The sequence below is a fragment of the Psittacula echo genome (genome assembly GCF_963264785.1).
Source record: "Psittacula echo genome assembly, chromosome: Z".
In the NCBI taxonomy this organism is placed as follows: Eukaryota; Metazoa; Chordata; class Aves; order Psittaciformes; family Psittacidae; genus Psittacula; species Psittacula echo.
In genome coordinates, this window is record NC_137742.1 from 50,590,328 (window position 1) to 50,617,966 (window position 27,639).

At 39.5% G+C, this 27,639-nt stretch overlaps 1 protein-coding gene across 1 annotated transcript in view; it reads right to left on the minus strand.

The window, feature by feature from the left end:
* The window catches only part of CHSY3 (chondroitin sulfate synthase 3), a gene marked incomplete at both ends in the record, with an annotated part of 140,537 nt that extends 115,810 nt beyond the window's left edge, over positions 1–24,727 (minus strand). Inside the window, 2 exons of the mRNA XM_080638650.1 lie at positions 22,083–22,366; positions 24,025–24,727. Of these exons, the coding sequence (XP_080494776.1) occupies positions 22,083–22,366; positions 24,025–24,727 (987 nt within the window). The remainder of the gene's footprint in view (positions 1–22,082; positions 22,367–24,024) is intronic.
* Positions 24,728–27,639: the final 2,912 nt, after the last annotated feature.

Consider the following 27,639-nt stretch of genomic DNA (forward strand, 5'->3'; position numbering starts at 1 on the left):
TTATTACCCTTGCATATATGCTTTTAATTCACTAGCAAATGGAAAATCTTGAGAAAGAAAACTAATACAGCAGCTTACAGAATCAAATTTCACAGAGCAATTTCAGAAGGACGTTCAATTAAGTACACTCAGTTGCTTCCTTCCACTGTACTGACAGTATTTAAAAATGTGCCATGATATCTGAGTTTAGTGTGAAGCTTACAAAAATCCACCACAAAACAAAACACAACACAAGCCTTGTCACACAAACTTATCCCAAGAGTTGGCAGAGACCTAACTACCAGGGAGCAAAACACCATTGTGGAAGTCGTCTCTAGGCATTCATTAACAGGTACTAGAACAGCCTGGCTCTGAGCAGGATCATGGTGGTAAGATTCATCTCAAATTTAATTATGAATTCCTAGAGTAATATATTACACAGTCTCTTCATGACTCTTCAAGTCACATCACTCTATCACACTTCTATACCCATAAAGTGACATAAAAATGGCTTGCTTAATGGCAAATGTCAGTGCTTTTTTTAAAACAGGATACTTGCAAATACATCTCTCCTAAAAAGGTTCAGATTTCATTATGTAATATACAAATACAAAAATAAGCTACATCAAGTTTTGAAACATTTTTACATTTGGTTCATACAAGTCCCAGACAGCTGAACAGCACCAAAGGACAACAGAGGATGATGTAAAGGTGCATAAAATACTGCAGAATTTATGACAGAAAACGTATTACTCAAAGCATTCAGTAACTTTGAAGTACTTCCTGTGGTGAAGAAGTGGGATCACTCATCTGTACTAAAAAAGCAGCACACGGAATTTACAATATCAACCAAAATACAGTATCAATTTAGAAACATATATTGATGTCTAAGACAGATAAGCAGCTTCAAACAGTTTAAGAGGGGTTCAGCTCTGAAAAAGATAAGCCTGATTTGATGTGCTCCTTGAAAGAGCTTCAAGTAAAAGTTTTTGCAGTAATGCAATTCCAACTAATCAATATTTTCTAGCAACATACTAAATACACACAACTATCATTTTCAGCAAAATTACTGTTTTCTGTATTGAAACTGTATTTGCTTCCTCAGCCTAATTTGTAAAAGGCATAAATAAATTTAACACAGAAATTTCCATAAAGAGGCAATCTGACTCATCTACACAGCTTTCTTGCTCACTCACCCCTCACAAAGCTTCTAAGTGTCTGAAATCAAGCTGTAACAGATTTCAACTTATACATTATTGCTGTAAATTCTGCCTGAAAATTGGTTTCCTGGTTATTTACGGTTTTTCGTCCCCTCTTCCTCAGACAGGAATAACTACCTTTGGAGAACCAGAATAGGCAAAAAATTAGGGGTTTTTTTCACATATAACATAAAACAAAGCATGCACATTAATGTTTCGAGGTTTTCCTCCGGTAACAAGAAAAATATTTTTCTATTAAACAGTCCTGTTCATGCACTTTGGTTTGTTCATATTATGTACTAGATACAATTATAAGAATGCAGGCATCTTTCCTGAATCTTTCACTTACATAAGCAACATTATTATTTCTCTCTGGGTAGTAGGTGCAGGCTTTAATAAAGGGGCATGGTATAGGCACTTCCCTTGTGACAGAAGTCAAGGAAATAGTCAAACAGAAATCATGCACTTGGGATCACGTCAATAGGATTTAAGATTGCAGCCTAGCCGGGCACAGCAGGGCAGACAGATACCACCCAAAACCATGATAAGATCAGCTGTAAAAGTAGATTATAATTCTCTCTTACGGTAATGTGACATTTGCCAGGGTTTTTTTATACTTAATAAAACTGTTAAAGAGTTATCCTTCCTATAGAAGCAAAGCAAAGAAAGAAAGGAAAAATAACTATTGTATAAGAGAACTCTGTGTTTGGTTTTTCCCTTGTTGAAATGTAGCCAAGTCTTCTGGCCCACTTCTTTCATCTAACTTCAACTCTGGTGCAATCAGCAGGAAAGAAAAGCTCATATGTCTTTAAGAAAGAGAGAACAGCCATTAGTCTAATTTGTGATCATCACCAGCACAAGAGAGACCACAAACCTTAATTCTCACTACATGTTAATACCAACTGTCATTACAGAAAGAATTTAATTCTGATGACAACTGTGCATTTCCATATTTTAAAACATTCGGATTTGCTGCATAAATTGACAATTGGGTTTGCTAATTGTATATTATTATACAGCATGTTCTGCCCTAATAATCTCATGAATTATATAAATTTCTTCTCAACACTGTGAGGAAAAGAAAGGCTAGAAAAGGAGCAGACAAGTGACCTGGAGTCTCTCTGACTTCAGACCAATTTGACAAGGAAAAACCCTTTTTTCAGCTTCTGAAAGACAGTAGTACTGCAGTTTGGTATTATCAAATGTGCAAGTCAAAAAAACCCCACTAGTTTTTCCTCAGTAAAAATTAGCAAAATTTGAGATACCAGTGTGAAACAAGGAGTCTCAGCGCTATGTATGAGCACTGGAAAGATACTATAATCCTGTTTTACGCCTGTACCAAGTTAATGAAAAATATAATTTAATGGCCAATTAATACAACCAACCAATGTATGCCATTTAAAATTGTAATAGACAGTTAAACATTTTCATGTGTTTTTTCACAAGGCTCCATTCTGATTAAAAACATTATTTAAGCTAAGGACTTACATCATTCTGCCTTTCCCAAACTTAAGTCGCATTTATTTTTTTTCTCTACTTTTGGCATATGAATGCCCAAAATTCCATTTTTCTAAATACCTTGGGAAATTGTAGTGCCATAATTTTAGTGCTATAAAGTTCAAGATTATTAAATTATGAAAATAACCCGGTTTTTCCTACCATTTTTCTCTTCAAGCAAATTTCTGTCTTGGTTCATAGTTAATTTTTTTGTAAAGGGTAAATGCACTTAGAGAAATGTGCCTACTACACCGATATTGGTATAGCATGATGTATTTGTAAAACAGAATAATTAAAACTCGCAAAAGATAAAATTGCTGTGATGACACTTCACTCAAACAATTCACGACTTGGACATATCTCCCTGGGACTGCATAGCATTGTAGATTAATTACTGACATGGGTCAGCATTTTAGAGTCCTTTTGATACAAATCAAATGAGTTCTTACACACCACCTCTTGTCCAGTCAACATAATGTCACAAATTCTAAAACTGGCTACTGTCATGACATCAAATGTAATGTCATTTGTCATTTGTCAAATGACAAATCTTGTGCGTTTAACGAAGAAATGGACACATTGTAAAAATGGCAATATTCAGCTGAGATGTACAGACTTAACATTACTACTGCTAGTAACATCTGAAAGAATAGGAATAACGGTGTTACATTCTTTTTATTATTAAAGAATTAAAATTACTAAATACGATCAGTATCAAATTGTTCAAATTACAAACATAAAATATTTAATTTGCCTTTTCTAAAGGTCTGGTCACAGTAAATAAAACAGAAATATACATTATTAGGCCAATAAGTAATCAAGCAGAGCACATGTCTTTCCTTTGTAAAGGAATAAAAAGAGCTGGTACCCAGAGACTATAAAAACAAGCATCAGTGACCTACCATTCTTAGTTCGTACTTTTTACTCTTTAAATAGTAAATACCAAGCCTGCATTTGCAACCCTGAGAATAGACCTTTTCCATCTACCTAGTACTTTCAACTCGGGAGGGGGAGAGGAGGGAAAGCATATGTATTTTTGCTCACTTTTTCTGCATATTGCTTAACCTAAAGTACTTCCATTCAAACAGGATTACAACACAAACATCCTTCAGTTTTTTTCTTACTATTTTGTTGTTCTATCCACTCATCTAGCTCAGGCGAACGGAGTAAGCCTACTTTCACACTTTCACATACAGGCTAAACCACTTTTTACCAGATTCATTTACTCGCTACAGCCACACCATTACTCAGGATACAAGCTGACAACCAAAACACATTTTTTTCTACTTTCAATATTTTGCCTTTGCAGACCAAGCAGACCTGCAGAGTCTTCACCAAGTCTCGATCCCTTGACTAACTAGAGCAGTATTTTACTGCAATTTTGTTGTCAAAGAAACTAATGGACAGAGCATTGGATTAGTTGCCTTTTGCATACAGACCTAAATTGGCATGTTAAAATCCACTGGTGAAATAAATACATCTTCCTTTAGATATTTGTCAGACACTAGAAACTGACATTATGCTATCAAAAACTTTTTTTAGCAAAGATTTCAGAAGAAATCTGCTTCCCAGAAATGCAGAGAAACCACATTATATTATCCTCATCAAATACAAACATTACAATTCTTACTCAAAGAATGTAAACTATAAATTGTTACGCTTCCATGTGAACTATATAATCTACTTTAGCCTGAGAGTTTATGAAGTACAAGCCCAGCACGTTAATAACACAAAAACATATTCTAAAAATACTTGCAATTAATTAGGCAGTTAAAAACTTCAAGAAGATATCAAGCATGTAAGTTTTGTTAAGCACTGACAAAAAAAGTCATCTTTGACAGATGCTTGAAAAATTAAAAAAAATCTTAGAAACTAAGAGTTAAGTATCATGGCCTGTTTCCATTCTTTGGTCATATTTCCACACCTGTTTTTAGGCTTGAAGTTTACTTTAAAACTGTAAATAGTAGAGAAAACTGCAGCATGAAGTTCTTACTAAAGCTTTTATTAAAAATTTATGAAGGTTTTATTAAAAAAATAGGTTAGCATTTTCTAACACTCACAGTTCTAGAGAAAAAGAATCCATCTCATTGTACTGATGCACTAAGACTCTATTAGGTGTTTGGACTAGGTTCTCCTCCAATTTTTCAAATGTATAATTTGCAGATGTGTAACTGTATTGCTTTTATACTAAAAGCAGCAAGTACAAAAGCAAGCCTGCAATTTTTAATGCACTTCAGAGTCACTCTTTTCTTGGGAGGCTGACTACTTTAGACACTACACAAGCATAACTGCCTCAGACCACTGTGTGCCTGAGTTGTGTGCAACATCTGCTCATCCCAACACAACTGAAAAACTCCTTCCTGCTGTGCACACCTTGGTAAATTCAGTCATCTCCCTCTTTTTGTACCATTTATATTCAGCATATCTAAACCTAGTATATAAGTAAAAAGACTACCCAAAGGCAAAAGAAACTATTTAAGACTAAAAGGAAGGAAGATTAACTACTCCAGGGAAAGCATTTCAGGCCCACTTTCAAACCCCTATTTAATGATTTGTGTATAAGATACAGGGAATAAAAATGAAAGATTCTTACCAGAATGGTGGTGACATCTTCCTGAGCCTGTGTTCATTACAATGGCATTTCCTTTAGCAAATACCTGAGGTAGCCATCTAGATGAGGCATGAGCAATTAAAAAATAAACAGACCAAGAAAACCAAACTACTGATAAAACTAATTTTGCAAAAGGGACAAATCAATAGAATTACAAAACCATTTTCTGTTAAAAATTACGTTTTTTCAGAAGCCAAATTGGAAACACAGTTTTTGCAGTCTGTATTAGGATCACCTGAAACTATTTCACCACATAGAATGCAAAGATTGTCCTTGCTATTGTTTTTGTCATGTGGTTTTACTTTATTTCCTGTAATAAGTAAGAACTATCCCCCTTGTCTTTTTCTGACATATCCTGCTCTTGTGCCATACTAATGGACTGAAATAAAACTCACTTTGTAAACACAAATGCAACAAAGATATAACGGTTATAGCTGAGAGCTTAGAAGACATTATAAATAACATGGTTTGAAACCGATTTAAACATTAATGGCTTTTTGGTAAGAAAGAGGGCTTTTCTCAAACGTTGATATCTTTTTTTTTTCCTCATGCAGAGAAAGTGAATTATTTGCACTTGTAATTACTTGATGAACACAGAGAATATTGATATAAAGGACACTTCAAGTCTGTATTAGAGATCTTTCCAAATTTTGTTTAACACTTTTGAAACTGTCATATAGTATTTCTATCTATTCTAGTAAAAGTGTAAACAAACCAAAAAATGTATCAAAAGTACATGTATTTAAGTATTCCTTTATTGAAAAAATACTCATTGAAAAGTGTGTTTATTTGCACAGCTGTAACATAACTAATAAAAGGAAGCAGTGCTCATACAACATAACAGCTTACATACAGAATATAAGCATCTACACAGAACATCATGTTTTGAAACATGCGAGTATAATGACATGTCAAGATGAGAAGCTGAGAGTAGACAGAATGATATACAACAGGTTTCTTAAATAGGTTTTTACTTTTAACCATTCTTATTCGACTGTACGTGATTGTGTAAGTCAAAATAGTATGAAAACAGAACACCACCATGATGTCAACTCTTTCGGAGAAGGCAGAGGAAAAAAGACACATAGTACTTACTGATTCTGAACTGAGCAAACCAGAAACAAACCACTCTAACTGCAATAGCTAGACCACTGCCAATGAATTAATCTGATTATTTTCTAACGTCTATTAGAAGCCAGGAGATACTTTCACAGAATATGCATCATCACAGAAAAAGTCTATCCATCTCTGCCAAGCATCCAACAAAGTTTACTATCAGTTCATGCCCTACATACTAGCCAAAAGACTAGGTTTATTAACCAACAAGATGAATACTTACATGTTCGCTCTTCAGCAAAGCAAAAAAGGTGAATCAATGCATCCTTCAATTACTGTATTAGTTAAATACTGCTTTTAAATACTGTCAACTATTTACTTTTTTAAATACTGTTAAAAAAAATCTGCTTTTATTTTAATCACAGATTTTATCCTTCATTTTTGACCAAGTTAAAAAATCAACATCTAGCAAAATAAAATCTTGATAAATCCTCAGAATACTTGCTAAAAAGGGAAACCTGATAAATCTCATACTTGCTTAAATTGTTATAAAATGGATTCTAAGTCAAACATTTAAAAACCTTAGGAAGCTTTTGGATAACTATAAAGACCATTAAGCATAGTGGGAGAACTTAAGAACCAAAAGGAACACTTCCAACATCAAAAGGGAAAAGTTTCAACACTTTATCCCAAGGATTGACAGATGTAATAAAGAAAAAACGTATGAAGAAGGAACAATGTTGTCATTTCACTGTAGTCAACTCACGAACGCTGTTGCTATAAGCTTGAACAGTTAACACACACTTCTTGTCTTTGAGCAAAGTATATTGGTTTAATTCTTAATAAAAGGTTTAGTAATTCCTCTTTCTAAAAGTAGCAGATAACCACAGAGTAAAGTTTAATCTATCAGCAAAGCTGCAAAGATCAAGACACTACTCATGTGATAACAAACGCTTCAATAGTGTTGAATTGTGACTTGTCGAGAAAAACAATCTGAAATCTCATGACACTTATTTGCTCAAGACAAAATCTGTGGAAAGAAATTTTGTTCCACAAGTTTGGATGAAGAAATGACAGAATAGGTAGTTGTGCATGCAGTCATAGAAGTACCTTTCCATAAGCAGAAAAAACATGTGTGTGTGTGTCTGTATTCCTCCTGCACCTGCACAAAACAAAATAGTTACCATTCCTTGGTATCAAAAATCTGCATTTTGTAAAAGGGACTGGCTTACTTGTCGGAGGAATTTGAAATACGATACTAACATGGTTACAGTTAGTATAGACTTTAAATAAAAGGTGCAAATAAAACCTTAAATGTAACAGTCTTGATATTGTAATCATGAAAAGTGCTCAATTTACAATTGACTGAATAATTGCCTGGTTGAAATAGCAAGAACCTGTGCCTCTGGACAGAGAGATAGACTTGGGCTTGCACATTAGAACTACTGGAAAAGAGTAGCGATTTTTGCTTTTATTCATTACCTGAAAAGCAACAAGTGAAGGAAAACACGGGCCTATCAGGTATTAAGGGGGAGCTACATGGAAGAACTTCTACCTAGAAATGGTTTCCATAAGGTGATTAGGAGTCACTAAAGCTGAAACTTTATACTTGTTTTTTCCCCTCTGCTGCTCATTTAGACTGGACCTATACCACAAATTTTCACAGAAGTATAAGTCTGGTTCCTTAACCTGAGACAGACCTAGTAGGATGGACATCCTCAGTCCTATCTGACCTAACTGGTGAAGCAATCAGGTACTACAATTACATGTTTCAATGCAGCACTCAACAAGTGAGCAAGATACACATGTGCATTCTGAAACTGAAGAAAATGAACAACATCATCATCCTACTGCACAGACTCTATGTGACATACTGTTTTTAATAGTGAAAGGATGGGAACTCATAGTCCCAAGAAATTACAGACCAAGAATGCCTGAGTGACAACACTAATTCATTAAACTGAAAAAAAAGAATGACAAAAAAAGAAAAGAGCAATAGTGGCAAACCACTATAAAACATACCTTCATCCATTTAAACCTACTCCCACACTCTACCTTCATTGACGGATCATTGCTTTTTTGTACAGTTTTATTCACCTTGAGTTGATTTGGGTGCCTACTACCTCTGCTGTAAAAAGAACTACAAAAAAAAAGAAAAAAAAGAAAGAAACTAAACTAACCTGGAGAGCTGTAAAGAAATTTCCAATCTGTTAAAGCTACTCAGAGAGAGGATTTTTGTTATTAAAACCACAGTCAACTAAACCTTTCATTCAAGTTTCAATTATGTTAGGTATAAACACTTAATAAACTAACTCTTTTAAATAATATGACTACATTAGCTGCTTCTGCCAAACATATATCACATCTTAACTAGTGAAACTTTAACTCAGAACATCCCATCACCATCACCATGTTTTAAACTGGCTGCCTCTTGATTTTATTAGCATTTAGTAGTTCTTTCAATTTATCCTTTCTTCACCTACTTACAAAAGTTCCAAATGGATGTGCTTTGCCTATAAACCAGTCATTCACAGTCACAGAAAGCCTTCCTCTGTTTCCAGCTGTAACAGCATTTGTTTAGAGTGAGCAGTTCTCAACTTTAAAGCTTTGCTTCGAAGCTATACTTGCCATCCTAGACTAGACATACCTGGTTTTACCCCTTCCTAGATAACCACATTACTTTCCAGACTCTCTACTTTCTTAACCAAGCACTTTGAAGAAGTTTCCTGCTACCACACAGTTTTGTGTTAGACAAAAGCAAAACATAAGAAAGCCACCATCGCCTATGCCAAACTCAAGGCTGCATCTCTCCTACATGCCACAGGTTTTTGTTACAGATATAAGAAAAGCATGTAGAGATACAGATTTTGATGAAAGCAAAGAGAGAAGGTGGACACCTTCCACCTCAGCTCACACTACCTATTATGGACAGTAACTTTTAATGCCTGCATGTGCTATGGCTCCTGGACCTTCTGCAAGAGCTTTATGGCTCTTCTCATCATTCAAATGCCAAACGGGCACTGGAAACAGATTTTTTCATATCTGCAGACATAGTAGCATGTAACACAGGTCACTGCAAGAAGAATCCAGAGGCAGCTTCAGATTTACAACTTGCATTAATTCATTTACTTAGCAAAAGCTGAGTTCTGTGAAAGTTGACATCTCTTTCAAGAAAGCTCACAGAGCTGGCAGAAGCAGACTGCTTGTATGCTGTGGAGAATGAGCTGTTTATTTCGTATTAGTTTCAGGACTGGTGCCAGCTTCAAGACACAGGCATGATCTAAGCTGCCTAAGAAATACAGGTACACATGAGATTTAACAGACATATATTTACTGCTTCTTACTGAAATTAAAAAGCTCTGAAGAAGCATTAACACTGGAAATAATCCCTGCATTTATGCAAGCCTTGTTTTCATGGGAACACATTTTCCAACCTATCAAAGAAACCCTTCTATAAATCTGTATTTTACTGTAGATATTTCAAAGAAATTGCCTCAAGCTGTCACATTAAAAATACTGGCATGCTCTCCTAGTATTTATATATATATATACCTATATACATATATACCTGTGTGTGTGTACACACGCACATGTCTTCAAGCTTTAGCTCATGAAACAATTAATTGGAGTCTCTCACTTCAGTTCTTCATGAATAAAAGCATTAATAAATGGCACACACAGGGGTTGGTTTTTTTTCCAAAGTAGGTATGAAGTAATAGCATGAAAAGATCTGCACTACATGGTCAACATACTTCAACCAGAAACATCAACTCTACCAGCATACTCCAGTAACCATTCATAGAATCATAGAATAGTTCAGTATTTGTCCTGGCTACAATGACCGTACAGCAAAAGTGGAAACTACTGCATGTTTATCTTCCACAGATATTCAGCTTTGGAGTCAAAGAACTGACTTGAAAAAGAAAGTCCAGCATTCAAAGACAGTCCCTTGAGCTCCTTTGAGGATTTCTGATAATCTACGTATTTGCAATACTTTCTCAATGAACGTCAAAAAAACAAAATGGCAAATCACAGACTATAAAGTTGAAAGACCAAAAGGCAACTTTCCTCTAAGATGCACTGAGTTGGAATGAAAGCCCTCAACAATCAACATAAACTGTGATTCTTTACAAGATGAAATGTTTCTTATTCACTAATCAATTGCCTGCTAGGAGGTACAAGCAGACTTGGAACAATGGCTAGCATTTTCCACGTGATGTGCACAAGCAATATAGCACATTCTCTCATCTACTACCACAGCATTTGCCCTTGCTGTGGAAGTCCCTGCACTAACCAGGAACAGTCCCCTCACACAGGAAAAGGCAATTTTTATACTGCAACATCATATTTAGGACAACAAAGTTTTCCAGTAGCCACAGGATTATGCATGCCAGTCAGAAGCTTAACAGGTGAAAACAGCCAAAGATTACACTAACCTAGTAGTACTGGTGATGAATTTACATTGTGATAAAGCCTTAAAAATGGTAAATGTAATCCTGAGCTAGAGTAGTGAGTCTGAACATTGAGCGGCACTGTAGAAGTAACAGATCAGTTCCCATAGATAGTACCATACCTAATTCAGATTACATATTTAAAAAAAAAAAAAAGAAAATACAATGCTGAGGCAAATGAAAGGAAGGGTGATTAAGAGAACAAGAGCAATAGAAAGCATGGATCCAATTTAAGGTCTGTAGCGCTTATCAATATGGATGAAAGAGATGAAACAAGAGCTTTCTAAAGTAAATAGTAACAAAAAAAAACCCTCATAGTAGAACAAATGGCTGCATATTTGCCCCAAATGAGTCAAAATCACAAGTTAGAAGCATAAGTAAGTGCAATGGCAACTGCATTTTTGTAAGATTATTCCAGTGTTACTCACAGGTAAGTGGAAAACCTCAATATGTTAGATGAAGTTCAAAGCACTTATAAAAAGAAAGTTTGGAAGATATCTTAAATATCTCCTTAGAGTACCTGAATGAATGGAAACATCAACCTGTTAAATACAATAGTGTTACTGGTTTATTATCTGTACGGATGAACAGATGCCAAAAACTCTACTGGACATCTCTCATTACTATGTATTTATCCTCACAGAATAAAGAATAATAATTATACTATAAAACACACAAATTTTTTCTTAAACTGTTAAAAAAATAACAGAGTAACACTGTATGATTCTATCCTTGTACTAGCCATTAAAGCTTCACTTTGCATGTAAGTACTTAACCAGCAACCCTTTTTGTCACCTATGTACATGATCCTAATGAATGTGATATGAATGAAAAGTTCCTTCATTAGTACAAGGTAGCATCTAGTGTGCAGAGAAAGACTCTGACCAAGCTAATTAATATAATTATGGCTAAACAAAAATAATTACATAAAAATCAACACAAAAAGTACAAATACCTTCCTCCCCAAACTCAGGGCATCACGTTTTAGTTTCTTTCAAGTTTGAAAGAACACAAAGTGTACCTACATTGAAGGCAACATGGGTATTAAAACTGGTAAAATCATCAGCTATTTTGTTTTCACTGGCCACTCCACAGACTTATGGCAGATACTCCAAATAAATCTTTCCAATTGCCATTTCCAAGAAAAACACTAGGTCTCCAAATGATGCTTAGCAATGGAAAATTTAATATTATTTACCAAAATTATGTGCCTAGTACTAAACTAAACATTTCTATTAGTGACACCAAAGTTCTTTTAAACTGAGATGAGCAGGAAGTTCCTGCATTTCTGGACTCACCTGCAGGAATGCTACTGCTGAAGCATATTTTCAGACACCAAAATAGGCATCACCAGTGTTGAAAATATGAAAAATTTGAGAGCTGCTCTCTAATCAAGTCAATAACTAACCTACACTCAGGAACATATTATAATATGGTTGTTCCAAGGGGCTTATTTAGATTTTTTCCCTTCTGAATTAATGAACTTTTATCAGTATTTTACCTACAGCATACACAGCTAACACAAATCTTATTCAGACCAGTGTCAGAGCCCAAGTGCTTTCACATCCTTCAACGCACTAGCACAACACAGTCAGTAGGTGAATAGTTTAGAAGATATCTGGCATGTCTTAACAGAAAGCGAACAATATTGTAACACTGGATACTCACATGCAGATGAGGGTCCTACAATCCCAGATAGGTCTAGGCACAGCAATTGTTATGATCATCATCAGTCTCTAGAAAAAGCTGGGAACAAGCTAGGTAACATAAGTTTAATGGTCATCATGATTATTCATGATTATTTGCTCAAAGTGAGGCAAAAAGACAAATGGCAATACACTGTATTATTCTTAAAAGTATATACACACACACATATATACACATCTACACACACACACACAGAGGTAAGCACCACGTCCTATTTGAAAGCAAAAAGTCATGAAAGAAGTTTTACTTGTGAGGATGCAGCTCCCAGACATGAGCAGCTGACTGGTAGTATCTGCCTTCTAACACACCAAACTCAACAAAGGTATGTTAGTCTGCTACTCCAACCTACCTTCTTCCAGTATTTCCCTCTCCTGCTTCTAGCATTATGTGCAGCTAAAACAATAAACCTGCTGCTGTTCAGAACGTTTTTCTGATAAAGAATTAGGAAATTAACTAGCCCAGGCTGGACTGGGCTAGTTAATAAGCATACTGAAGAAACAAGAGCAGCCCTTACTCATTCAAGGCTCTCTGCCCGATAAAGATCACGTCTCTTACATCACTCTCCCATGACGGAGTTGTCACCTTCAAGCATACATTCCAACAGCACTGTGTGCATAGGAATTTAAGAACACAGCCTGAAGGCAGGTTTATTCTTGGATTTAGTACAGTAAAAACTAAGGCTAACATTTGGAAGAGGGAAGTGAGCATCAACTTATCGTGGTCAGGATGAAAGAATGCTCAATGCATAGTTTTGGTACAGAATTCCTTCTTTAAGGTACAAACAATAACAACTTTTTTTGCAAGGATGTAACAGACACGTTCGACAACTCTAAGCAAATCTCAAGCATTAAATGCCACAAAAGAAATATACATACTTACATGAGCATCTTGGATACAGTAATACTGTATTTCCCAATATTACTACAGCCAAGTATTAAGACAGTTTTTACTGTTTGACAATATTTTCTATTACAGTTAGCCACCCTCATTTAGGTGCAATTATTTCCCCATAACACATGAAGAAAAATATATTCAATGGCAAAAATTTAGACTAGAAGGAAAGAAGAATCCAAAATAGTAACACCTGCTTTCATTCGTTCCAGGAAATCAGATTGATACCTAACAATTTATTTTAAAATACAAGTTAGAAGTACCAATAGCACATAACAAAATTGTTTCATTTGCTGAGTTAAGCACTTTTCTAAAAGCTTTTTTTTTTTTTTTATAAAAGCTACCTCTGTTCTACTCAAACTCCCTGACTTCTGGAACCGAGACTCTTGCATTGAGACAAAAAATTTTGCCGCAAAGTGATAAAAAATGACAGAAAAGGTCACTGTGATTCATCATGATCAACAACAGGAAGCTGTGGAATCCTGCCATGATAAAAGCTAGTCTGTAAGATAGACTCCTTTGGTGATGGAAAATTATTATAGTAATAGCTGCAGCTACAGTCAGCAGCTGGAGAGAAAGCTTTCAAGGAAACTCAAAAAGCTATGTTAAATAGAAGCTGGAAGCCAAAATACACATATATGCAGAAGGATAAAAATATAACTATGAAGAGAAATGAAGAATAAGCTGAAATCTAAAATCTTCAGCTTTACAGTAGACAAGCTTTACAGTAAACAGACTGCAATAAATACCAAAGCTTAAAAGCTCCAAAGTAGCTTCACTTATGCCCCATGGAATTTGGTTATCAACTAGGCGCAACTTTTAAATATATGCATACGTACGTACAAATGCACATTTCTATGCACGGAGATTTACACTGTATACCTCATGTAGTCGTTAACGCCACTGATACTTCCACTGCATTGCAGCCATGCATGCAAGTGAAGAAATGTTGCATTTCTTTACTGCATCTGCTTCCAAGCCGCGAGGAGCTCATTCACACACACTGCACTCAGAAAAGGCCTCATGAACAAACACCTCCCTCATACCAGCAAATGCAGAATCAAATGGAGCATCATCCCTGATGATTAAATTATCATCCTTCAGATATTAATTTACCCTTGAATGGTTGTAAAAAGAAAAATAAAGAAAGAAACAAGCAAAAAAAAAGGGACTCATGCACTTTAGAGCAATCTTAAGAATACAAAATCACTCAAACTACCAAGTGTACAAGAAAACAAGGCACAAAATGACAATCCTATATTTAAATTATTAAAAGGCATACTTCCAAGTTCCTAAATCAATTATTTTGTCACAAACTAAAAATGAAAAAACAAAAGAACAAACAAGCCGTCCAGTCAGTATCTCAGGTTTTTATCTTCAGCATTCCAATTGCCTGGTTAAACCAGCACATTCCAGAAGACACTTATTTTAGGCACTATTAGTGTTCAGAAAAATCAGCTAACTAAAGGTAAAACTTCAACCAATGTGGAAAATGACTGTGGAAAACGTATCTTGAAAGCACTAAATAAAAATTATCCACAATCAAATCTCTACACATGAAAGAAAAATTAATTTCAGAATACCTAGGAAAGACAAAATTCTGAAAATAAGGATAATTCTGGGAATATCTATAGAAACTAATGCTTCCCATGCTGTCTGGTTTACTTGATTTTACGGTAAAGTACAGAAAACCGTTTCAGGGTAAAAAGTAAACACATCAGAGTTTCATTGTGCTGTGTTTCAAGGATTCACTTAAAACACTGAATCCACTGTTGGTCCTAAAGAGGCAAGTTCCTCATCTGTAGATCTTTCTTAAAATCAAGCTCATTCCTTGTATAATGTGATAGGCACTGTCAAGAGTGATGATGTGACAGTTTTAAATGAGATGACTGTTACAATAGCTGTGCAACAATTTCATTGTCTCATGTTGAATGCTATTTCTAAACACAGTTGAACAGATAGTCTTCTGCACTAGACTTCTATGGAAATGCCACCTCTGAAATACCAATTGCACAGAAGTCTTAAGAAAACATTTCCAATAAAATGACAGCAAACATGATAAAAAAGTTGAACTTAGCTTAGGTTTAAATTTCCATAGACGTTGAGACATGGCTCAGGATACCCATAGGCAGAACTAAGGGTACATTTTTAATCAATTAAGAACTTATCCTAATGCTTTTCTTCTGCTTGTCTGTGGGACGCTCTGGTAATTCAAACAAGTTTATTCTTAAAGAGGAAAACCTTTGAAATATTTGTGTTAAGAATGTACAAACATTCAAAACAGACTAGAAAGCTGTTAGCTAGCCCACATAGTTTTGCATATAAATAGCTGCTGGCATCTTAGAAGAAAACACATTAAAAGAAAGGTGTATCCATGCTTTCTTCACATCATGGACATTAAAACACACTCCCAGAGTCCTCAAGCACTTTGGTTAATTCAGCATTAGGAGTCAGAATTATACAGCTGTTAAACTCCAAAAAGGCATAAGCAGGATTTCCTCTTGGGGCACAGCAAGGAAGCCAGAACACCCAAACTGCAAAGACAGAAACCCAAGAGAAGCTAACTCTCAACCAGGCCAAGAAACAGCCTCCTTGGCTCCACAGCTAAAATGCCATCATACAATGGAACACAGCTGCGGGCTTGTGTGCGCTCGCACACACCTTCATGGTAGCTGTGGAAATACCATTTCAGTCCTTCACAATGAAGACCCCCAGAAAGGTATCTCCAACTTACATGGTTTTCTGTTCTACTTACATAACTACCTCATGAAGCTGCCCAAAACCAAAGCCTCAGTGGGGGTGGGTACTGCTGCTTCAAGACTGATCATTCCAGCACCCAAATGAGCAAAACACCATCTTATCATTATCAGAAGCAACTACACCTCTAATGCTTCTGCTGGTGTAGTGTTCAACTCTACAGTTGAGCTGTGATCCATGAACATCTTCAGCAAAGAGCGAGAGACAAAGCCTCAAATGAAAAATTAAAATGCATCTGTAAGGACAACTAACATTAAAAAGGAAATGATACACTATTTTTAGAGGAAGCCAGAAGATGGCGTGCACAGGTTCCAGCACCTCCAGACAAAGTTACAACACCAGCACACTGCAAAGGGAACCTTTCTGAGCATGCATTTTGATCCACATAGGCATTTTTCCAACATATTTCCTTTAATATTTACTGAAAGAATAATTGAGCAACCTGGTCTACTGGAACGTGGCTCTGCCCATGGCATGCGGGTTGGAACTAAGGTCCTTTCCTTAATAGGATATTAACAAAACTCAAGATATTAGACAGCTGTATTATTAAAAAGATGTTACAGTAATTAGACTGTATTCTATGGTTGTCATAAAACTTTGTAAAAGAAAAAAAAAAACCAAAGGGAAATAGGATACAATCATTAATGTGGATTTCTTGTATGTATGAAGTACAGTATGTTCTTTCAATATCAACATGTACATTACCAAAAGTTCAAAAGTATTTAGGGTGCTTTGCATGAATGCAGTTTTTTAAGTTTAAAATAAATGTAGCTGGCATTGGACTTGATCTTTATAGTTCCCATCTAACTTGAGATATTTTCTGATTTTATGACATTTTTTCCCACAAAAAAGCAAAAAATGCTACAAAAAGAAACGCTTTACAAATTTACCATTGGAATAAATGTCCCAAATACACTGATGACTGCTCTTTAAATCCCTTAATACAGCTGGTTTTCATTTTCTGAAGAAAACCCTTCTCTGAGAGTCAGCGTTTATACTCTGACAATGTTTGGTTTCTGCTTGAATTGTTATAGCCACTTAATTTGTGCACTGCATTTTATTTTGTCCTCCTGTGGAAATACACGATTTGATTTGTTATAAACTTACGTTACGGGTTACAAAATGGTCTTCAGAAATCAGACACATAATTAAAAAAAAAAGGGAGGGATTGGGGAAGGGAATAAAGCAACTGGCCTTTCTTTTTTCCAAATTGTCCTCCATAGTCAAGTCCCTCCTAAACAGCAAAGTGAGGAACCACACAGCATTTCATTTTTTTATTTACTGTTTTTCTTTCCAAAGAATAAAACATGCATGAGCCAATAAAATCAAGCTAATCTCTTCATTCATTTAAAGAAAAACATCTCAAGGCTTCAAAATTAGAGGAAGAGAAAGTGCTAGATTGAAATACGGATTCTGAAACTGGAAAAGCAAAAGGACCTTTTTAATCTCCACTTTTACGAATCTGGGGAAGCAGAAATTGTTAACACTTAACAAACCCAAAAAAGCTTTTTACAGAGGTATTACAAACAAATTTGTCAGGTTTATTACACTTAATCATTACAAAATCATCAAAACTGAAGGATAAATTAACATATAGTTGAAAAATATACCAGAACAATGACGGATCTTCTGTAGAAAGATCCAGCAAATACTTCAACACAGAATACTAGAATCATTAAAAGGTTTGGATTGGAAGGGACCTTAAAGATCCTCTAGTTCCAACCCCTCTGCCATGGGCAGGGAGAACTTCCATTACACCTGGTTTCTCAAAGCCTCATTCAACTTGTCCTTGAATACTGCCAGGGATGGGGAAGCCACTAATTCCCTGGGCAACCTGTGCCAGTGCTTCACCACCCTCACAGTAAAGAACTTCTTCCTAATATCTAATCTAAATCTACCCTCTTTCAGCTTAAAGCCATTCCTCCTTGTCCTGTCACTACATGCACTTGTAAGAAGCCCCTCTCCATATTTCTAGTAGTCCTCCTTTAGGCACTGGAGCTGCTTTAAGGTCTCTCTGAAGCCTTCTCTTCTCCAGACTGAGAAAGCCCAAGTCTCTCAGCCTGCCTTCATAGGATAAGTGCTTCAGCCCTCTCATCATCTTTGTGGCCTCCTCAGGACTCACTCAAACAGGTCCACGTCCCTTTTGTGTTGGGGCCCTAGACCTGAACACAGCACTGCAGGTGGCATCTCACTATAGCAGAGTAAGAGGGGCTCAATTACCTCCCTCAATCTGCTGGTCATGCTGCTTTTGATGCAGCCCAGGGTATGGTTGGCTTTCTGGGCTCTGAGAGCACACTGAAGCCAGCCCACGTTCAGCTTCTTGTCAACCAATACCCTGAAGTCCTTCTCCACAGGGCTGCTCTCAGTTCAGCCTCTGTCCATCGTGTATTTGTGCTTGGGATTGCCCCAACCCAGGTGTAGGACTTTGCACTTGGCCTTGTTGAACTTTGTGAGGTTCACACTGGCCCACCTCTCAAGCCTGTCAAGGCTCCTCTGGATGGCATCCATGTAGCAAGGAAATGTACTAGATTTAGGCTGCTGTTGCTTTCAGCCAGTTTGGATGTAAGATGTTGTCAAGAAGGGCAGTTGGACACTGTCCTGCCCCTTCATTCCTTGCTGAACATGACCACCTCTTCTTTCTCCTGATGTTCATGCTCTGAGTACTGATTCAACCGAAAAAAATACTTTTGTTCCGGATCAGGTTTCAAGTGGATCCCACTCCTGCGCCAGCTCACCACAGGGCTGCACATGTCCTGCAGAAAAGGCTAGCAACTGAAAGGAGAAGCCACCCTTCAGTGAAAGCCCTCATTTGTGTCAGCTTAGAGGAACCGTTAAATCGCAGACTGAGGGCAGGTTTTTGTCTCCTCCATTCTGCACAAATGCATTAAACTCCCTGTTATTAGATTCACTCTGTTTGCAATTCAATGACTAATTCTTTACCTAAAGTAGAGGAGCTCCATCAGCAGAGACAGAAGACTCATCACCTCAGTCATAAACCATTTGGTATATGAGAGAACCAGCCTTTAGCCCTGGCTTCAAATCTGACAGAACAATAATTAACTCTAAAAGTCTCAAAATGCAAGAGCAGCTCATGGCAGGCTTGTATCCCTCCTTTTTTTTTTTTTATTCATTTTGGCCAAAAAAAAAAAAAAAAAAAAAGTCGAAGTTGTAACCCTCTCCTTGCCAGCTTAATGCATATTATGCTGGCAATTATGCATTATTATGCATTAAGTTGTAACCCTCTCCTTGCCAGCTTAATGCTGGCAATTATGCATATGATGCATTAAGCTACCATAAGGCTGCAGAATAAACCCTGAAAGGCAGCCAGTCTTACCTACACCAGTTAAGCCACCCAGCAAAGATCAAGCATTTCCAGTTTTCTCTTGAACTCTGATTTCTCATTCTTACCAAAAAGAGACCTTCCAATGCAGTTCTTAGAAATCAAGTAAAAACCGATGCAACAGTAATTCAACTCTTCCAGGGCTTTTCTACTTCTATGAATTTTAATGGGGTTGTTTACAGTTTTTATTAGTCTTCAGCAACACATGCTAAACATAAATTATGCATTTTCCCAAAAGCAACGAAGTTCATAAAAATCTTGCAAGCTCAACAGGACTCGATTTTAAATACATACAACAAGACGACTTCAGGACAAAAGTACAACTAGCTATGCAGAAAGTCCCGGCCCCAGGTTTTGCACACATGTATCTGAGGGAACAATTCACCTCTTGGCACACACAGAGCATTGCTGATCTATGGCAAGAATGGAACTGCAACAGTTCCAGTGCCCTAGGGAAAGTCACCTTTGTCACCCTCTAGTTTACCAACCTGCAACAGCCTATTCTGTTCATGTGCAGTATCAGACTGCTTGCAACTATCAGCTGAACACCACAAACTGAGCCATAGCAGGAATGCATCTTCTCCTTCACTTGAGACGCCCTATTTTGCTCTTTCCTTCTCACACAGCTTTAATGTCAGGATAGCATCCTAAGCAGATTTTTCTTAATCATCTGCATCTTGTGGATCATCTCCTGTAACAGCAACACAATTGAGGATTCTTCTGACAGAGGCAAATACAAGTCGGAAATGTAGGAGCTGCTATTGCAATGACCAATATATGTTCTTTTTTTTGTTCTTTATTATATAGAACTAGGGCCTTCAAGGGCAACTGACAGTCAAGACTGGTGTCACTTTATTCCAGATCCCATAAAAACATGCTTTTTCAAAAAGTTCATGTTTTCAGGCCCTAATCCTACCACAAAAAGCAGAGCTTCTGGGCAGTCATATAACTCAGTCTCTGAAATTGAAGTAAACATATTTTTTCACTCTATCTAATTTATGCTTAGTGTCTGGAGCCAAAATTTTACTGACATTTAACATCAATTATAACCATGGTGATAACGTTATCTATTATCAGTTTTCTTCCCCTCCCCAGATGTCTTCCCAAGAAGACAAATAAGAAAAACAAACCAAAAACCCCCTCCAAGATACAACTGTCAAGCAATAATCATAATTCTGCCATCTGATACAGATCAGCAGTCATCATATGCCCATAAGGATTTGAAAACAACCTTGTACAGGCATAATCTAAACACATCAGAGCATAAGATTAAGCTTCCAATGTAGCACGAGGTTTGGAAGTCTCATTAAGAATCACTAGTCCTACATTGATAGCCATCTGCACAACAAATGCCTTCCCTGCTCTACCAATGCAACAGGTATATTACTTTACACTGGCATTTACAACGTTTATTGAAACAGTCTCTAAAAGCACCTTTGTATTGTCAAGTAAGGGACAAAATTTCCTCAAGATTTCCATCCAGTTAGTACCAACTATTAAATATTTACTTTCTTTCACCTGTTTACATGCACTGTCACTACCAAACCCATTTTTAAAATGGCCACCTTTACCCAGGCCATTCACAGAAACACTAATCCATCAAATTAATAATTTTTCCTGTCCTTTTGTCATTAATAGCACATAACCTCTTTCAGTGGCCCACTGAAATGGTTTTTCCTTCTTAACAAGGGAGTGCCACAAGGACAAGCATATATTAATATTAAACAACAGGTTAAAATAACTGAAATTATATGCATCATATTAGCTATCACCCATTACCCTTTCTGGCAGTTGCATGATTGGTCTATTTTTAGCTATGTGCCAGTAGCCACAATACTTCCAGAGAAAAAGGCCTGAATTTTAGTTCTGGCATTGCAAAAAAACTTTTCTAGGTACTGGAACATATCCTTATTACTTTAGAAAATTCTATTATGGAATGAAGTAATTTGCTTCTAAAATTCAGCACAGTGAGACCTGGTATGCTGCTTGTGTCTATGATATATTTCTAACACTGTTTTTCTTAGTGCAGAACAGTGTTAAAATGTATTACAGACTCATACAGCGTAACAAATTTCATTTCTGTAAAAGATTAAAAAAACCACAACCCCTACTTCTGCTTTTGCCAGTAATGAATGCCATTAAAATATGTCTGGGTAACTAAGAAAATACAATTCTTCTTCAAATACCATAAAATAGTTTAACAACCTGTGATAAACAGATATGCTGCATGCTTACCCAAAAACAAATTTTTAAACAGATGCAACCTGAACAGTGTAAGTCAAATGAAGCAGCATCCTGTCAAGGATGGTATGTAGAAACCTTCGAGGTAGTCCTCCAGAAACTTTCAGCATGACAACATTTACATGATTACACTTACTTATGGCCGCAGCAATTGTCACCGACAAAAATTGAAAGACAAATAGAAATAAATATGTTTACAGCAACATGTTGTGAATGCTCTCCTCTCTTTTTCCTTACAGTCTGCAGTTTAAGGCATTAAAACACAATTATCGTGGAAAGAGACTGCAGATATACCTACTTATGCTGAAAGATAACTCTAAACAAACAGCACATTGCAACTTACAATCACTTACCTCATACGACCAAACACACTGAGTTCCTCCAAACCTTCTGACACACCTGCCCACCTCCACATCCTCATGAGTGGTGTACATTTCTTGAAGGCATTCACCTATATGTGGCACCATCCTCCTGAGAACCTCACGGCTGAAGATCATTCCCGGCCCTCCCATGCAGAAATTCTCCCCAGGCTCCAACCCGAGTTTTCCAAGTTCTTCGATGTTACCCAGACCAGTCTGTCCCAAATACAGAGGTTTACTACTGTTCAGTGAGCGAAGAAACTCCTCCAATTTCTCACCTGAAAAAGAAACAAGATGACTAATATTTCTTTGCTTAGTTTGCCAACTCTTTTCCTCAGCCTCAAGCTTTTTTAGAAACATAACAGGCACCTGGGACTGTTACAGGAAATTGTTTCAAAGCAGTAACCTGCACCTAACAGAAAATATCCTGGACAAGTTTACCTTTAACAGAATTTTTTTTTTTTAATTAACATTATAGTTACATTTTCAATCAATCAAAGGCCAGAATAATGATCAACCCTTAATTTTGTCCATAAACAGTGTTCTGTTCAACCGCTACTGGAAAGCACTGCCTTGCTATTTTAGAACTCTCTCTCACCCTCTAAAGTAGGACAATTTGCCACTATAGTTTCAGGCTGGGAGGAAGGGGAGGGAAGGGAAAGTGACAGTTATTATTTTAATAGGATTAATTTTTTAAAAGACCAGAGCAAATCTAAATTAACTGAGATAAATGTGTTTGATTATGGAGTAATCGTTGGAACAAGCTCTTTCCAATGTATTTCCAGTGCTACAATGTCTACACACCTTTCCTGAAAATCCCTTACCTATTTTAAGAACTTGTGATTTCAGATTTACTTGAAAGTAAAAGTTTCCAGATAGGTTTTACTTGGAACCAATTAAAGACAGATCAGTACAAATCCAAAATCAGATGAAGGAAACCACTGACAACTTTTATGTCTGCAACCGAATATTTAAACATATATACACGTGTGCATATGCAAGTATTTCACAGATGAATGACAGCTGACAAGCAAACAGCCCATTAAACAACACAATCAAGTGACACGTACGGAAGTCTACAGCTGCCTCAGGTTAACTTTCAACAGTGCTTTCAACAATGTAAGCACGCTCACAGCCCAGGCTTATGCTTACAACTTTAGCTTCATTCCTTCCTAGAGCAGGACACCACACTAGCAACAGCAGCAGCAAGCACAGACCAAAAGCAGGCTGGTTGCAGAACATGGTGCATCCTAACGGTGCTATTAAAACTCGCGCGGACATAGGGCCAGTGCTTTTCCAGAGCCACAAGCTTCAAAGGAGAACAGCAGCTTTACAACTAGCGTTCACAGTTTGCTCAGTGACAGTGATCCCGTGGCGAACTTTAAATAGGGATGAAAACATCATTTCCAAACAGCACCGAACCGAACCGTGGAGGTGTCTGCCCTGCCGGAGCGGCACGCGCCTGGACGGCGGTGCGAGGCGGGACTGCCGATCGCGGCGGGGCGCAGGGAAGCCATCGCCCGCCGCTCCCTGTCCATGCCCAGCACCGCCGGGCCGTGCCGGACCCTGTCCTTCGGCTACGGGAGCGCCGCACCTGGAGGTGCCGCGCCGGCCGCAACCGCGGGACTCAACGCCCAGACCGGGACCGCTCACTGTGCCCGCCGCGGTCCAGCCCGCTGCCTCCGCCCTACAACGCGCCCGGCCCAGCGAGGGCACCCAGGGGTTCCCACTGGGACCTCAGCGCCCGGACGGCACTACAAGCCCCGCCCACGGGAGCTGAAGGCAAAAGCTGCTGGGGCACCGCTGAGCCGAGGTATCCCTTGCGTGTCGTCCTTCAACACCGGGCGGGAACGACTGTCCACACCCTCCGTCGGACCTGCCGGGCACCCAGGCCTCCGGTTCCCTCCCGCCCACCGGCGGGGCGCGCCCCGGTCACCTTTAATGTAGACGTCGTCGTCCGCCCGCATGAACCACTCGTACTTGTCCAGATAGTGATCGTGCATGTACTTGATCATCATGAAGGACTTCTTCTGCGGCGGGTAAGAGTCGTCCACTCCAGGCAGGGCGACGACGGGCAGCTGGGGCAGCTCGGGGGGCGCGGCGGAACCCTGGCTGGAGAAGAACTCCACGCGCCCCGGCACGGAGCGCGCCCACGTCCGCTGCGCGGCCACTGCTCGGCTGCCCAGGTACTTCTGGGCCGTCATGACCCCCACGTAGAGGAAGTTGCGGGGCTTGGCACAGCCAGGGGAGCCCCCCCAGTCCCCGCTCCCGTTGTGGCTGCCGCCGGGCCGGCTACCCCGCTTCTCGCCGCCTTCCTCCTCCTCCTCCGGCTCTCCTTCCCCGCCAGCGGCGGGGCTGGAGACCGCCCCGTCCGCCGCCGGCGGCAGCTCCCAGGGGCTCCTGAAACTCGTGCCGCCCTGCACAGCCGCTGCCTCCGGTGGCGCCTGCTGCCCGCCCGCCGGGCCCCCGACCGCCCCTGGCCCCGCTGAGCGGCCGTAGTAAGAGCAGAGGCTGGAGCCGCGCCTCTTCTTCTCGGTCAGCTCGGCCACTCTGGGGGCTATGAGCCAGGAGGCGGCGGTGAAGCCCAGTATCAGCCCCAGCACCACGCTCAGCCAGGGTCTCCGGGACCGCGCTGCCATGGCGCGGACGGGGCGGTTCCCGGAGAGCCGCTGCCTCCCGCTGGAGGCGACCCCCGTCCCGCGGCGGCCCCGGGCGCGACGGCTCCCGGCGCGGCTCCCTACCCCGCCTCGGCTGCCCGGGCGGCTGCGCGACGCCCGAGTCAAACTTCTGCGGACGCGAGGGCGGCGGCGAGGACGCCTGAGCTCTAGCGGCGGCCCCTCCGCTCCGCTGATACCTTGTCACCGCGGCGGCTGGTCCCTCCCCGCCCCTCCCACCGCTCAGCCTCCTCCACACGGCAGCGCCGTCAGCAGCTTCGCTCTCGCTGCTTCGCTGGCTTCCTCCGCGGCTGCCGAGCGCCTCACCCCGGAGGGCACAGCCGCCGGCAACGGAGCTGCGCCGGGGAAGTGGCGGCCGCCGCCGTCGCTCCGGAAGGAAACGATTTTTTTAGGTGCTGATCGAGATTCCCTCGCGCCACGGCCTTGCCACCCGGCCCAGCTCCGGCTGCCTCCGGCGCCCCCTCCATCGACCCGGGCCGGGCCCCTGCTGGTCGGTGAGGCGACGGTATGCCCAGCCGCGCTGCTCAGATCCGGGCGCGCACCCGTGCGCCCCGATCCCATTGAGAGCTCGACGAAGCGGGGAAAGCGCCTGAGGCCGCAGCTTCACATCGCCCGAGAGCGGCCACAGAAGGTTGGGTAGGACAGTCCTGCCTTGGTTTCTTCTCCGAAGGGTTGTCAGGTAAAGGCAGATCGGGGATGTAGTTACAGGACGAGGGAAGCCGCCTGCTCGGCCGCTGCTCTACTTTCTGCTCTCCGGCCCGAACAGTTGACAACTTTCCAGACAACTGCAGCTCTTCCTGACCATGTCTTTTCCTGTGGCATGGATTCTCACAGCCTGAGGATGATACTGTTTTTGTTACTGTTATCATCCTCATTATTATCATTACTGTCATTATCCTTGTTGTTATTATTGTCGTCATTGTCATCATCATCATCATCACAAGCTCTAAGATGCTGGAGGGTTGCCTCCTCATCTTCCTGAAGTCAGGATGACTGCACTGTCCACTGCCCAGGATGACAGCAGGAATTAAACTTCCAGGCCTCTGCCTATAGGAACAGCTTTATTTCCAAAGTTTTAAGATCTCTCTCATATCCTCCATATTTATTTGCATCCCTAATTTAATTATGCAAGATGTTCATCTCTCGCAGAAGCCCAAAATTGTTCTGGCACCCATTTGTCATTTCACTGAAATATATCCAAGTTGCTGAAGATCCAGTAGTGTATGTTTAGTTATTTGTCAGCAAAACCAACTGGTTTTGTAGCTAAGTCTGTGGGATTATCTAGCACTTCTTGTTACTTTACCAATTGTCAGACACATATGTCAAGGTGAGAGGAGGAGTATAGAAGCTGGTATTGTATGGTGCTAACAAAAGTAAGTGAATACTGAGAGAAGAATTTCAAGCCTTTTTCCAAAAAGACAGAAGTTACTTTGCCTATCTAACAAAGAAATAAAGCATATTATGCATAGTCTTTAGCTATGAAGAAGTCTCTTATTGAATTAACTTTTGTTTTTCCCCACACATGCAGTGTGCTCTTTGTAGTTTTAAGATGCACAAGCATCTTAAAAGTTCAGGAAACATATCCTCTAGCTTCCCCAGGGCTGAGCACCCTTTCCAAAGCAGCCCATCATTAATTTCCTCTCTACATGCATTCAGGCTTCAGCATTTGTAATGCCAAGAGCAAGGCACTAGGTACCAGGCACACGTATGTATTCAGTCCAGCTGTGTCCTGGTAGATAAATGCCACCTAAGATGTTCTGAGAGCAACAATGTGGCAGATCCTGGGTCTGCTTTCACCAAGCTAGTAACAGGCAACAAGCTAAGTGGGAGGGCTCTCCTTCATAAAGCCTTTACCACAGCATTAGGAATTATCAGTATTATGAGTGTCTCAGCTTTCCATGAGTCTTCCACTTTAAAATACTATCAATCTCCAACTCGCCCTGCCACACTCCTTGCAAACAGTTGGGGGTTTATGGGTCCCAACGAGACATGCACATTACAACCTCCAGTAGTAAAAACTCCTTTAGACCTACACAACCTCATCATCACAGTCTCCTGAATTTTCAGATGACTTACTCCTATGGGGTTGCAGAGGTATAACGTATGACTCTAACCTACTTCCAATTGCTTATACACACACTGAAATGCCTCCAGTCACCATTGGCTGGATCTGCTGCCCAGGTCTGAGTGCTTGGTTTTGTCACAGAAAGATATGGACGACCTGTGAGAGGTGACTATAAAGCCCTTTACATACTTCCAAGAAGAAAATGGACTTTAAGGTGTTGTGTATTATCAAAATAGTTTATAACAGAATTGCATATAAGGATATTTAGAGCAGAAGTGTTACAGCTGTGTATTTTCTTAGTTCAATGCTATACCAGGATTCTGATACACTGTAGGGAAATCTGTTTGAAATTTTGTGGGGTTTATGGACAGACCAAAACAGACTAGAGCACTTTTATAGGAGCAACGGTGGCATCTAGTGGTCAATACTGCTAGTCCTGTACCTGTGTTCAGTAAAGGATGCTGAATGCTTTTCCAATTAAAATTCTGTTTTGCCTTTCCAATTGAAATATATGCTTGATATAATAACCTGCTAAGCTGGGTATCGTGAGTTCACGTCTACATGGCTTGTTACATGTTATAAAGTATTGGATAAAAATATTACACCAATGTCACACTGAATCTGTTTGGAGGGGAGAGACCAGGGACAGGTGATAGCTTTGAAAACTTGAAAGATAATTTTGTAATAAAAAAATTATTGGTAACTAGAAAATCTGCTTCTGACCACTGTTCCATGTGTTTTTAATTATAAGTTCAGGGGAGTCTCAGTATTTTTTTTTTTTCCTCCTGTAAAAAAAGTGGAAAATACAATC